A 15,314-nucleotide genomic window follows, 5' to 3' on the forward strand; every position below is an offset into this window, starting at 1 on the left:
TCCCTCAGCTGTGGTGCTGGATTGCTGAGAAGAGAGGGGCAGGCTGTTGAATGCTCCCAAGCAAATCCCTTGCCCAGCCTGTGTTGTGGATACCCCCTCCCATCTAAAAATGTTTTTCAAAAAGTACACAAAGGTTGAGAGTAGGGGAGAAGTGTTCAGAGTTACTTAGACAAATAGCCACTAAATTTCTAAGGGACTGGTAACAAATCAATTGTGTAGCAATGTGGGGAGTTTCCAGTTTCTACTTTTGCCATAGACAGTGGAGCTGATTTAACTGTGTTAAGTAGCTAAGCAGCTATGCTAAGTAGCTAGGTCATGAGGAGAAAAACTCTTCTTTGAGCCATGCATAATCTTATCTTCTAGTGCATCATACAGTTTTAGTCAGACTGTGATGAAAAAGGACAGCAAATGGTGAAATTAAACTAAACCTAGATATTTGTCATGTGAAGGAAATTCATAAAGTCTGGAAAAACACTTGAGAAAAAATGTCTGGGTTTTAGTGAGTATAGTATAATATTTTTTCCTGAAATGACCCTTAAATTCAAAGTTACCAAGCCAGGGTATGAGGCAGCTTCATTTCAATACATGTGTTTTGCATAGTCTATTGATTAGGCTCGGTGTGGAATTATTTTTCCCTTTGCTTACTGTAAATAAGGTACAAAATTAGAAACTCGGTGTGTGTCATTGCTGATGATAACAAATGACCGGTTTATGCCATTCCTCTTGTATCCAACAGATGATCCCATTTTAAAAAATGTATTTACATGTCTGTCTATACAGTGTGCAGTCTGTGAATCATTGCTACCAGGCATAAGCAGTGGTGAATGCTGCATTTTAGAACCTTTTTCCATTATATTCTTTTTATAGTATTTGGAAAGAAGTACAGAAATCATTTAAAAGTTCTTCTATGTACCCTTGGAGAAATCCAACCTATGCACTACTTTGATGTTTTTGCTTTCTTGTGTGTCTAAGATTTCTGTTAAAACCATATTGCAGAACTGTCTGTATTGAACACTGGTGGAAAAATTATGACAGCAGCAGCTTTCTAGTGAAAATATTCGGGTTTTTTCAGGCTATGCCTTAGAACGTTCAGTATAGTTTAGTGCTTCTCAGTGAAATTTCAAGGTGTCTCTGTTTTCATTTCAGATCTCCCATCAATTGCTTTTGTATGTTGGCACCGATCTGCAAATGTGTGCTGTGCACAGATGTTACAAGGTGCCCTTGAGCACCTTTGTTCAGACCTGGACAAGTCCTCAGCTGAAAATGCTGATACTAGCCTGTAGTTAATGTTACCCCAGTATTGCACATCTCTGAGAGATGCCACATGTAGGCAGACGGAAACATCCTCAGAGAAGAATGGGGCAAAACCTGATTAATATGTCACTTTCTTAATTTTGGCAGGTTGGCATGGTGTAGATTGCTCAATAAATTGTCCCAGCGGTACCTGGGGACTTGGCTGCAACTTAACTTGCCAGTGTCTTAATGGAGGGGCTTGCAATGCTCTGGACGGAACCTGTACCTGTGCCCCGGGCTGGAGAGGAGAAAAATGTGAACTCCCTTGCCAGGTAGTTTAATAATTTCACTGAATTTTGCACTGTGGAGTAATGCTGGGCAGGGGCATGCTCTTTTTGTTCTTCTGGCTTCATGGGAATTAAGAGCACTGCAGCTAGTAGCCCATATATAAACTGGGTTCCTGATCAGGGACATGCACCAACAATTCTCCTGCAGTAATTCTGCTGAGCAGCATGCCAGAGAACTTCTCTTGGCTCTCCTTTTCCTCTCCACCGTCTTTTCTTTACTTTTGCAATATTCACTGCATAGCAGGTTGTTGGTTTAATATAACTGTATTAGGAATTGTATTCAGGAATTACCTGAACTGAACATAAACCTTGTAAATTCCCCACCCATATCACATTCAAGCTTCTGTCAGTTTGAACTTGCTTTAGTGAGCAGTAACATGATACAGAGAGGCTGACCTAAGTACAGTGTAAGACTGGAAACTGCACCTCTGTTTTGAATGAAAATTTGATCTCTGGAACTGCTCTCGGAATACTCAGAAGGGATATTTTTGTTTGAGGTTTTGTTTGTTTGTTTGTTTTAAGAGGAGGTATAGTGTACACTGATACAGTGAGTAAAGTGGCAAGCAAATTCTAAAATATTCTGGAAAGCTGATTAGAGTACCATCTGTGCATGTTGATGCAGTGTTTCCAACAATGCATCTCCATCACTTTTCTTCTTCCTAAAGTAGTTTTATCACTTAGTGTCTTATTCTGAAGGATGATTCTACCTCCCAAGCTCCATTAGCTCTTCCAAAACTGACTTATTAAAAAAAATAGGTATTGTTTCATGGCATTGGCTTGACTCTTCCAAATTTAGCAAAATAATGCTTAAAAGCGTTTTTAATTTATATAATTGAGCATGCCTATGTTCATTGTCTTGCTCGCTCTGTGTCAAATAATGTCCCAAGCATTTACATATTTCAAATGCGTATTCTGCCTCAAAGTTCCAGAACAGGATAATAAACAGAAAACTAACTCAGATGTGTCAGTGTTGTCTGATTTTTATCTTGTTGAACAGAGTTTATTTAAACCAATGTATTTCGGTTTGTTTCAATAACTTCAGAAAATTAGTATCACTGCCCAAATTTTTACCCAGGATTTGACTGAAATTTGAACTTCAGTCCACATACATAGCAGACTAAAAATACTGCAGAACAGCAGATAAATTTTCATATAGGTTTTATTCTGGTTTTTAATGTAGCTGAGACCAATTTTTAGCCTCAAATTTAAATTATTGGGTTTTAAACCTGATATGTTTTTTCTTTTTTGTCTTTGCTGTGGGTAACCCCACATTATATTATGTTAAATTATACTTGCTTTTTTCCATAGTTTTTTAATTTGGTTTTGACACTTCTTCTGTAAAACCGATTTAGTGTTGTACTTTGCCTTGTTTTGAGAATGAAATTGTAAAGATTTTTCTCTTTTCAATTTCTCAGATTGATTTTATGTGGAATTACCCCCAAATGTTTGTGCCATCTTCTACAGAAGCAGCAGAAAAGGCAAATTCAGATGTTTAGATGTAGTTCCATGAAAATCAGCTGTGTTCTTTTGGCACAGCTGAATACCCCAAGATGGGTGTTCAGCTTGTAACTTTAATCTCTCTTGTGGTTCAAAAAATGTTGCATAGCCAAAAAATAATTTTGTTCTGTGTACTGTCTCATAGCCAAAGAGCTTCTCTTTTTAACATAGTATATGCTGTAATGCAGAAAGAAGGATTTTTAATCAAAAGAAAGTGATGCAGTTTGCATTGTTTAAGCAATAAAATTCACACCGAAGACATATTTTAATCCAATGTTTTACTACTCATGTTTAGAAGTTGTGGCTTTATGCGATACCGTTTTTGACCAGCACATAGAGCGCTGAGGGTCTGAGGCGGAAGGGAGGCTGAATTGCTTTTCCATCAAGGCACCGCATGGTCCTGGAGTAGGAACTCAGCTATAAGAGAAATTAGAGGGACAGTACAAGAAAGCTTTCATTGCAGCCTGTTACTGTCTTCTGAATCACTGTCTCCAGCTCCATTAGTCTAGGATTTTTCAGGAGAATGTACGTAATTCTTATCTTCCCCTTTTAAATGGAGAATGGAGGTGTAGGACACTAAAATGTTCCAAAAGCCATTTTATATTAAGAAAGCAGATTTTATATTAAGGATGCAGGAGAGATCAGTGGTTGCTTTTTAAGGCTGGACTGACCAGAACTTTTCTCCTCTAACTTCCAGTTGTCCTCATCTCTGGGTTGTTTGGTTTCTTTTGTTGCCACAGGACGGCACATATGGTCTGGATTGTGCTGAACGCTGTGACTGCAGCCATGCAGATGGTTGTCATCCTACCACAGGATACTGTCGCTGTCTGCCGGGATGGTCAGGTAAAAAAAAGGCTATCATGAAGGATAAGAGAGTTTCCAACATGTCTGGGACTTGGTCTTGCCTTTTGCTTTTGTGGGTAGAGGAGGAGTGGAGGAGTTTGTGGGGTTGGAAGAAGAAAAGGGCCAGTTCTGTGGCTGCGGTGTCCCATCTGTGATTCACGTGTGGAAAATTTGTTCAGCATGGGATCATAGAAAACTGGGAATAGAAGGGAAAATCTTAATACTTGGGCACCTCTACCATATGATTCCTTATGAAAGTGGTGAATAACTGTAAATATTCAAGGTTGCACTGGCAGCTTTGGTATTTACAGCATCGCATCCAGGAGGAACTCAGAAAGCTTTGCTCAGGCAGCCAAAAAGAGGATAGATTGTGCAGAAGCTGTGCTGCCATTTCAGTTTCTCAAACTGTTGAAAAAATTGTTTTTCTGCACATATTTTGTTTTGGATGTAAATTGTTGCACTTTTTTTTTCACAAAGTTTCTCCAGCATTTTCATTGTGGTTTTAAGAACTATATATATTTAATTATTAATCAAAAATTGTATTTGACACTGTTGTTACCCTCACTCATTTGTGGAAAGCAAGATTTTTTGAAAACATGATGAAGCTATTTAAGGGCAAGCTATCATGAAATGTTCCCTTTCTCTCTAGGAGGTAGTTTTGGTGCTCACATAGATTTCCAAGCAATATGTGTTGGGAAAACACTTCCATCTTCTGTAAGGTTTAATTGACACTGTAAGTTTGCCCTTCTCTGACCATTCTGGGCTTTGTCTCACTGGCATACTGTTAGTGTTGCATGGGTCAGGTTTCATATCACCTGTCTGTATGGACTCCTTCCATTTAATAATGAGAAGTTAGCACGAAAAACACACCTTAAGTGATCAAAGTTTCTGCTGTGAAAGAAAGGAGGGTGTTTTTTTGTAATTTCAGATATAATCTAGTATTATTTATTATCCACTCATTTATAAGTTAATATTTTTCATAAGTAACTTGCAGGTTCGTGATATAATGGTTTTCTGTTTTCTCTGGTGCTTGCTTCCAGACATAGTAGATGGAGGTGAGCAGACAATCTGCAGCAAGTCATTTATTTGACCAGCTTAGCAAATAATTGTGCTCACAAAAGTTTGTGTAGAGCTTATGACTTCCTCGGGTACAGTCTTTACTGAGTTTTTTCCCCAGCTTTGATTTTTTTTATATGTCTTTTCCCCCCCCCGCGCCCTTACCTCCGTAGATGGATCACAGGCATTTTGTTCAAACTTTGTAATACTTACAGTCTGCAGTTCAGGTTGATTTGTTGTAGTTGATTACAGCTTACCTGGTGTTTTTTTCTACTTTCTGTTCAGATGAACATGACTTTTGTAATTACTGGGGGGAAGGCGGTAGAAAGTAGAAATCTCTCAGGGATATAGACGTGGGCAGAAAGGGCTCCTGCTTTGCTTTGGAAGTCCAAACCCATCTATTTTTTGTGCAATTTGTCTGTATATTAAGCTTCTGCCAAGCTTTTTGAGAAGGCCTGTCTGACCACTGGGTCTCCCCATTGTCGCCCTTTTCAGCATGAAAGAGAGAGGCTTCCAGAGCCAGCACTCACCTAGCTGATCCAGGAGTTTGTTGGTTTTAATCCTTTTCCACAAGCTGCAGTGCAACTTAACATCAGCCATTCAGATGCTTCTAGGAAATTACTACCACAGGAGTGCAAAAATAATAAAAGTTATCCGAGTGAATTGTGGAAATATACTATTAGCATTATGCCATCTATTACTATTTTGTGAGACACTACTTTGCGTTTATTTTGTTATGATGTTAATGCCTTTGATGACTGTTCTTACTTACAGCTAGTTTCAGGTAATTGTGTGTGTGTTTGAACAACTTTCTCAAACTTATATTTGGATCTTCTCAAAATATGATTCCTCAAATTAACAAATGTATTAAGCAAAGAATACCCACATTAAAAACATGTGAACAGTTGCTAATCTTGAGCAACCATGGCGTAGGCAGTTAGAGCTGTTCATAATTTCCAGATGAACTGCTCAAAATACATCTTGTGAGTGCTCTAATACTGAGACCAAAAGTATGCTACTGAGTGAAGCTGTATTAAAATAAGTAGTTTGGAAAGGCTGTACAAAAAATCTAGCAACTTTTTATAAAAGGTATAAAAGTTGCCTAACCCATGTGCTATAACTAACCTGGGATGTGACAAAGGCTTCAAGCATAGCACAAACCTTGACTGTGCTTGAACTCAGATATTGAAAATGTGACAATATTTTTGCCTTTAGTGAAATCTTTTTTTTTGTTCTTAATTTTTAGTAAGGAAAAAGATTTCACTAGAAAGAGACTTCATGTATGATTACAGATAAAATTGAGTATCTGTCCCTGGATGATGTCATCACAACAGCGTGTGTAACAGACTAGTTTCAACATGTTGATGATGTCTAGACAGACAATATAACATAAATGGCATAGTTAGCTTTATATTCAGTGTCTGGAAAAATCCTCCTCCCACTCTTCGCATGTCAGAGCAATACCCATGAGTAATTTGGTCTTTGTGTAGATACTTATATTTAGAATGATTAAAAAAGGGAGAGAATACTTTAGAAACAGGTTCTCAAATAGCTGTACTGTAATGTTCATTGCAGAGATAGCATTAGATTGTAGGATTAAGGAAGGTTCTGTGTGTATTTGTATGCATAATAGGTGGCGTATCGGAGGATTTGTGAAAATATAGAAGGGTACTAAAATGAAATAAATTATGTTAGAATAGCTTAGATTTTTTTTTCTGCTAAATTTGTTAAAGTAAACATCAGACTTAATATTTTTGGTGGTTAGTAGTACCTAGCAAAGAGAACCAAAGAGAGGAAGAAACTGATTTTGGATCAGTCTAATGCTTCTCTAATCCAAATGAAGGATTTAGTTGTTTAAAAAACATTGAAAGAGTAATGTTAAAAAATAAATACATTTGAAGAGGCTTAGAAATGTGAACTTGTGAGTCTTTTTTCTGTTTCAACTGGAATAAATTGATGAGTCCAAGGTGAACTTCCCTCATATGTGTTGATGCCACCAAAATTATATAAAGTTTCCAAATACATATTTTAAATGTAGTATTTTTCTTAGCCCCATGAACAGAGCAGTTGTCTACACTTTCCCCAGGGAATTTAGTCAGAGAGAACAGTTTATGTAACTTTGCAAAAATAAATGAAGGGTGGAAGATTTTTTCCTTGCTGTATGATAGAGTTGTACTGTAACGCTGGGGAACAGGAAGCATGATGCACAGGGAGGGAGATCACTGGCCTGGTACTGGCATGCTCCCTCACACAGGGAGGGAGCTCTGAGCTGCTGAAGTGGACATAAGTGCTAGTGTCATTTACCAAAGGGATAGCCTAGCTAACATCCCACCCTTTACTTTAGTCTCAAGATACAGCTGCAGCTGAGCACTGGGACAACAATAAGATGCTATGTAGTTTAGGGGTTTTAAGTGTGTTATTTTAACAGGCCCAATATATTATCCTTTGCTTCTTAGGTCCTAGTTAAGAACAAACATGTAAGTTCAGTTAGTGACTATTGTGTTTTCATGAGCTGCTATAAAACTCAAGAAATAATTAAAATTTGTTTTCATTAGGTTCTGTTTTAATTTAGGGTTTCTGTTTTTAATTTAGGTTCTGTTGCCTATGAGGATAGTTAGTTTTTTTTTTCATCTCCACAAAAGTGACTTCATTTATGGGGCTGCTGTTAGAAATCCTACGCTGTCTAATTTACACTAAGTGCTCCCTATATAGCAGCCTTATTCTGCTTAGAAAAGCAAGAGTTAAGGGTGATGTTTTTCCTGGCGATCTGACCATTCCATCATGTTCCAGGAGTTACATGATAAGATGGCACAAACGAGAAACACTGCCCACGCTGGGGATGATGTCTGCCCCAAACACTCTTGTCCTTTGACATTTTCATGTATCTTGTAGATAACTTTTCTTCATTTGGAGAGAGTGCAATAGTTAGACAGGGGAAGAGTAAGAACCATTAAAATAGAAAGCAGCAGAAAGACAGAAAATGTATTCCTGCAATAGGCAATGATAATTAATTCTTCTAGTAATTTACACCAAAACATTTCTTAACTTCCAAGAGCCACCTCTACCCGTTCTCTCAGTGACCACAATCTATGGTAACTGTTAATTTCATCCCTTAATTTTGCAAGCAGCTGTCAAAATACAATTTTTCCAAATTCCCTAAAAGCATAGAGAATTCACATTCTTGCAGACCGAGATTTCACATTAAAGCATTGTAAAAAGGACAAAGTTTTTTCTTCAGACAGTTTGTATTACAGTAATGTGGGTGTTTCTCTGTATGATAACACATTACTGTTGTGCTTTTTTGGGTGCAGTTCTTCTGGACTTCTCTGTGAAGAAATGTCATGTCATCCTGATACAACATTTGTTATTTTTAAAATCAATTTAAAGGTTAGGTGGTGCCAGGGATTACTAAATACCACTAGTCTGCTACCTATAACAAAACAAAAGCATTGGTTTATGGGAAGGACAGATGCAGTAGTATCAGCCTACATTCTACCAGTGTGCATAGTATTCATCCATATGTTACAGCAGACAGGGTGTTGGTGACTTTTTGCGGTGCTGGACACCTGCTGACACTAGTCAGATTGCCCATCACCAGATGTGTTGTTTCTGTGAGGAAGTGCTGTGTCTTTCCATGTGCTCCTGACATTATTTCTAAGATGCACATTTGTTGCTGGATTATAATAGGGAGGACTGTCATCTGACACCTGCCACACTGATGCAAATAACCAGGTCCCCTGGGAAGCACTAACTACAAATCTCCTTTGGTCCTTAGCTTTTAATGCGTACGCATTTTCTTCACCTCTTACAAAGAAGAATAAAAGTTATAAACCAGTACTTTCATGGGTCTCTCTCTCCTTAAGAGTGAGAAACAAGCTCTGCTAGAGTGGTGTGCGTGGTGCTGGCACTGTGGTCAACCCAAAAGGAGAACCTTTTGCATGAACATGGGTTTCCTTCCACCTTGGCTGATTTCCATATGGCTTCTGATGCACGATGTCCCTCCCATTGTGACGAATATTCAGTGTGCCACAAAATGAAATTATATGTGGGCACTGTGTCTTGATAAGTGGCATATTTACTTTCCAAACCTAGGGATTTGGGTTCCTCAATAAAAGGTTTGGCCTACCCTACGTCTGGACTTCACTCTATTGCCTGTGTGTTGTGCTGGGTCTTTATATGGAAGAAATACCACTTTTTTAGAAGAAGAACTTGAAATCAGTAGATTAAGTACATTTCTCTTCTACCTATCAGGAAGGTAAGAAAAGGAGAAGTACTATTTTCTTGTGGCTACATAAAATGTGTTAGATGAAGAGCTTCTCTGGAGTGAGTAACAGGGTGTAGCAACAGTATGGCCTTCAGAAAGATACTGGGGATGTCTCAAAAGTGATTCTTCCACTAAAATTTGCAGATACTGATGTTTGCCTTCAAACTCTGTTACAGTGCTAGTTTTATTTCCAAGCTTTTGTAGCTGTCTTCCTACCAAAACTCATGGGCACAAACTCTCATACTGCGGCAGTGAAGAAGCAGCAGTCTGAACTTCTAAAGAAAAATCTTTGATCCTTTCATTAGCTCCTTAATTTGAGGCTCTTTTATTTAGTTTTCTGGCTGTCTTCAGCTAGGGGGCAAGGTACTTCCCTTAAAGACAATGAGGATACTGCTAAATAGTGTCTACAAAGTTTTTCACCATATCCTTTTCTCATATCCCGTATTCTCCTTTCTTTGAGCTGCTCCTCCCTCAATTGACAAAAGGAGGGGAGTAATTGCCACCATCAGAAATCTCAGTTTCCTTGAACAGAAGCAATCTAGTGTTTGTTTCTCTCATATGAAGAGAGAATATGAAGGGTGAGATCTTGGACCATAATGTAAATATACCATTAGCTTTAATGACACTATGATTTCCACAAGTTTTGAGGCCTTGATCCTTCTCTTATTTAGGCTGTTGCATATTCAGTTTCGCTCTGATACAGGGGAAGTACACCAATACACAAATAGGTTTTAATTCTGAGAGTCTATGATGGAAAGCTCCGTGTGTTGTGAAGGTAAATTTTACAGCAAATACACGTTCTTCATAAAAAAAAAACAAACAACTTTTTAAAGCTTTGATAACTACTTATTAGACTAATGGAAACATAATAAGCTGTACAATAGCACTTAGTCCAATAATAAATTTACCTGGGAAGATTGTAAGAAATAATTGGTAGATTTTTTTCCCCTTCAAGTGCTAAAACAAATTAGCTCTCCGTTGATCAGACTTGGGTGGATCATTGAGTCTCAACTTAAAAATATAGCATGGGGAGTACGTAAACACTCTGCTGGCATGGGCAAAAACTCTGGTATCCCTAAAGAATTTATTTATTTACTTCATTCATGCAATTACGAATGCTGGGGGAATGCTGATTTAGATGTGAGGCCCCCAGCATAAAGCACTGGGCATTAAATGCATGCGCATTTCTTCAGAGTAGCTTAGCTGAAGTTTATCATGACCATTCAGCTATTGCCTAGCAACTTGTGAAGGCCATCAAAGAGCTCTTTGTCCATAGCGTTGGCAAAAACATTTCCTCTCAGATATCGTTATCACTATCAAAATCAACATGAAAAAACTTATAAAAAAACATTTCATTGTATAAGGGATTAATACTCACTTGAAATTGTGGCAATCATAAGCCAGTACACTGTTGATACCATTATTGTAAAACCCAAGTCTAATCTTGCTTTGTAAGTTCTAGTAAAAGTGGTTTTTTCCTCAAAAATTTTTAGCTTTTCTATAAAAGCATACCTTTCTTTGCTGAAATTTCATATAAAGCATCAGTCTGGAAAATTCTTTTTTCAATTTTCTAATCCTTTTAGTATTTCTAGCCTATTCTTTCTCAAAAATACACATTTGATTTTTACAGCTATAAGATGTGAAACTCAGTTTCTTGTTTTTAAGTGCTTTGTGAATTTATCTAAATAACTGAGATTTTAAGATCTTTTTTATAAGTAGAGATGCAGTAAATCACTAAATGTACTAGTATTTCGGCTTTGCTACATTCGTTCTTGGCATGCACACAGAGCAGTGAAATTAATTTTGCTTGTGATCAATAATGAATAAAATAGAATTCTTTTTGTAGTGGAACAGAAGTACTATTCAGCACATTTGCAGTATGTTATACTCTCATAGTTATTACCCAGTGATGTTCAGGATGCACTGTTTCTTTGCTAAGTAGGGCGATACCATTCTTCACCTGACTATAAGGGGTGAAAGTGGGGAAAAAAAAAAAAGATAATTTTTTTCAGTTTCCCCTAATGCATAATTTTCCATGATGTATACTGGAGGAACTTTCTCCTTTTTATTTTTAATGGTAGTTGTTAGCTCTTTTAAGTATCATCATGGGTCTATGCAGCATGGGGCCTATTGTCTTTTCTATCCCAGTGTGCCCAGTATCACCCTTTGACACCATGCTGTCATAAAGCATCCTCTGTTCACAGATCAAGATGATATAATTGAGCCTGGTGTTATTGTATGTCACTGGTCTACATAATCTCAGATAATGCACTCTGGTAACTCTTGGCAACCGCTGACTTGTTAATAGTGACCATTGTGTACTGAACACTACTGAAACCCATTAAAGCTCCGTGAAAAAGGTCTTTTCTCTAGCAGGATTCAGTGAGTGAAGCTATGTATGATATGACAGGTAACACTCATGTGAACAGAATGCCAGGCTCAATTCTGAGATGCTCTGCATGTGTCTACTTGTGCTTTCACAGACTTACAAACCTGAGTTCTCAGCTTTGGGGAATCTAAAGCAGAGCAATCTTGTTTCTAAAATATAAGTGGTCTTGTTTCTAAAAAAAAGCACTGTGATCTCATCCAGCTCATGTGCATCAGTATTTTTAAAAATCAAACCACTCTATTTTATCTATTTATCCATAAATAGGGAGTTAATGAAAAAGTTGACCCAGGCTTCTGAGAAGCAAGCCTACAGTGACTCTCAAATGTAGATGAAGATAGAAGAATGACATTACTTACAGAGGCAAAAATGAAATAAACTAGTGATATAAGAGACCTTTTATTTTTTGACAATAAATTTGGTTTAGATCAGTATTAACCAATGGTCATTGTACAGCTGGGGCTTTTAGGTGGCCCATGCCTGCTGCTGGTTGGTGTCTGGATTCTAAAAGGCATGTGTTTTCTCCCTTGCTAGCATAAATTGGTGCAATCTGTTGAACCATGTATTTGATTATTCAATCTGTTGATTGTGTTGCAGATAAACAAACAAATTGAGAGTCTAGAGTTTCACCTTTCCTCTAGTTAGAGAGTTAGGTATTTGGATACAGGCAGCTTTACAAGGCAAATGCTGCAAGGGTTGAGGAATCACCTCTAAGTCTGGTCTATCAGTAAACAGTGTAATTATTTTTCAGTATTGTTACAAACAGTAGGTTTTGCTCTTCAAAGTTAAAAGAACTTTTTCGTGTCACATGTGAAACTCCTTTGCTTTTTTAGGACACTGGCAGCCAGTGAACCTGTGGCATATTTTGCTGGAAATACTTACAAAGCAAGACATGCTTGTGGTTGGATCCAATCCACTTTTCCTTTAGCAAAGGGCTTCATTCAGTAGAGGCACTACAATAATACTTAATTGTTAATGCAAAGTACTGTAGACACAGTACGGTCTGAGTTCCACAGTGGTGCCTGCTGGCATTTAACATGCAGCATGCTTTTAGAAAGCAGATAGTGGAAAAAGCAAACAGGAAAGTTATATCTAATGTTGCTGAGTTGCAAAGAAATAAAACACTGCATGACTGGATGATTGTAATTAGCAGTTTGTATTATGATTTATGTATAGGTGTCCAGGTTATGGCCATTTTATAATCAACTTTATGCCAAAAATGGTTAGACAAAGCACTGACTGACCAGCATCCTTAACACTGTTGCAGCTAAGCATTTTGGAATGTTCACATGGTGTGTTTGGAAACCCTTTGTGTGTGCTACATTTTTCCATTTGGTATGAGGCTGAGCATAATCAGCTCACGACTAATTAGAAATCATTCCATGTCTTGCACCCTATTATTACATAAAATTATGTCAAACCTAAAGTATTTTTACATTGAGGAGGAAAAGTTTCTGCAAAACATTTTGTCGTGTATTTCCCTAACATAAAAATTGAAAATAAGCTTTTGCTGTTTTGAAATAGCCATTATGGAGGAAGCAAAAGCCATTATTTTGCTGCATTTAAATTACTTTCTTCTTTTGATTCTTTTTACTGATACCAGTGGTGAAAGTGTGAGGAATAAAAGACCTTTTTAAATTTTTATATGTGTAAATGTTTTGGAAAATTATCAAACTTTTTATCCTATTCAGAGGTTTGCATTCATCTTTGTAGATACTAAAGTATCTGCAGGCAGGAAGCCTGGAGGTAGCATCCCATGGAGCTCTTACATTCCCTGTAAATCTGCAGAAGTGCTTTCCTGTTACAGAACTCAGGGTCAGCCCTTATGTACATCTTTCAAAACTGGAAAATGAAAGAAACTGACTGTTCTGGGGGAAGGCAGGAGCAGAGATGCAAGTTTATCTTTTCCTATTTTCCTGATGTTAGTGATATTTTCATAAACAAGTTTTGTGAGCTTTGTTTTAAAAATGATTCCCGGGGACCAAAGGTTTAAACTAACTACATGTAAGAGTTCTTTACAAAGGCTAACAGATTTGTTTATTTATGGTTGCAGGCATTCACTGTGACAGTGTGTGTGCTGAGGGACAGTGGGGCCCAAATTGCTCGTTGTCTTGTTACTGCAAAAATGGAGCATCCTGCTCTCCAGATGATGGAATCTGTGAGTGTGCACCAGGATACAGAGGCGCCACTTGTCAGAGAAGTAAGGACAAAATAAATCCTTTAAAATCTCTGTTTCTCCCTCCCTTACTTGGAATATAATACCATAATGCTTTTTTAATTGTAGGATGAAGTACTATGAAACAGTCCTTGATTGGATATTGTGTCAAATTATATTCTGTATATATGAATATACAGAAATAAATGTTACCTGAAATGAAAAAGTGTTTTCAACTAGTAGTGCTCTTCTTGTAGAACTTCTGTTCACTGTCTGTGCTGTGACATTGCTATGCACATGACTTTCAAAGAAACAAATTTAGTAAGGCATTCCATTCTAAAGGCAAGCATTTCCAAATGTGATTGATTTTGTAATACATATTTTAGTAGGTAAATAAAACATGTATGAGATTCAGCAGCTAGACACCCAGGCTTCCGATTGAGTCTAATCATTGGCTAATCATTACTGCTTTCTTTTAAGACTTACTTTGAAGCAGCAAAGAATGGCCAGTGGGATAAGGCCTTACAGTAAGTAGATGATATCATATGTACCCGTAGTTGCATTTGGAAAAATTGTCTTTGTAAAATTTAAATGTTACAAGAAGAGAGATACAGATGAACTGGGGCAAATCATACCAAAAACAGGGAGGCAAAAATAAGCTGATGAACAAAATATCTACCCTTCCAAGATTTGTTGCAGTTTGTCAGCAGTCGAGCTGCCTTCAGCCTAAATTGTTGAAGCTGTGAGGGAAAGGTGTTCAGAGAAGAGAAATGTGAGTCCTCTGCGCTTGGAGGGTAGCCTTGTTTTGAGAGGCGGTCATCCAGAAACAGGGTCAAGAAGCAGGTGTAGTAAGGCCAAGTGCTCATAGGGTCTCCAAAAGAGGCTTAAAAGGCAGGAGATGACATTACATGATTACTAGAAGGTAGAAGAAGAACCAGAGGAGGACAAAGTCTTACTGTCTAGGAATGGCAAGATTTCAAGCTGAAGAATGTGATTGCCTATGGCACTGCTAAATCCCACATTAGTGTTGCATTAGTATTCCTTAAGCATTTCTAACTAACTGCAGAAATTATTCTTGCTATCTAATCTCTAATGGCCTAGCAGTTACTCAGTTAATCCAAAGGCAGACTAAGTGTAACATTACATATAAAAATGTTCCCTGTGTTTTGGAACTGTGCCTATAACCAGACCGGGGGCTCTCAGAGTCCCACTCTGATATACGGTCTGGAGGCCGGGAAGACAAAGATCATATGAATAATTTGGATCCCAGTCAGAAAGTGCCTTTTCAGTAAACAGGAAGACATTTTGGCACTGTTTCACTTGGAAAAGTTAATCTCTCTGGAGAGGTCTGGCCACATAACTTGTATAAAGTGTATAATTAAAAGACTGAATCTTGAATGAAATTAAAATACTGAAAAGATTCCAAGTTAGTTTTCATCAGTGCTAATTGCTGCTGTGAAACAGGTATTTCTCTTGATGCATTACCTAATATTCTAATTTATCAGGAAATGAATGCCAAAAGGGATTAAAGTA

At 37.6% G+C, this 15,314-nt stretch overlaps 1 protein-coding gene across 2 annotated transcripts in view; it reads left to right on the forward strand.

The window, feature by feature from the left end:
• Nucleotides 1-15,314, forward strand: part of MEGF10 (multiple EGF like domains 10) — a 102,205-nt gene that overhangs the window by 64,502 nt on the left and 22,389 nt on the right. For both annotated transcript variants that reach the window (XM_030512614.1, XM_030512613.1), the window contains exons 12-14: nucleotides 1,402-1,565; nucleotides 3,818-3,920; nucleotides 13,680-13,826. In XM_030512614.1, the coding sequence (XP_030368474.1) occupies nucleotides 1,402-1,565; nucleotides 3,818-3,920; nucleotides 13,680-13,826 (414 nt within the window). The remainder of the gene's footprint in view (nucleotides 1-1,401; nucleotides 1,566-3,817; nucleotides 3,921-13,679; nucleotides 13,827-15,314) is intronic.

Source organism: Strigops habroptila, chromosome Z, assembly GCF_004027225.2.
Source record: "Strigops habroptila isolate Jane chromosome Z, bStrHab1.2.pri, whole genome shotgun sequence".
Lineage (NCBI taxonomy): Eukaryota > Metazoa > Chordata > Aves > Psittaciformes > Psittacidae > Strigops > Strigops habroptila.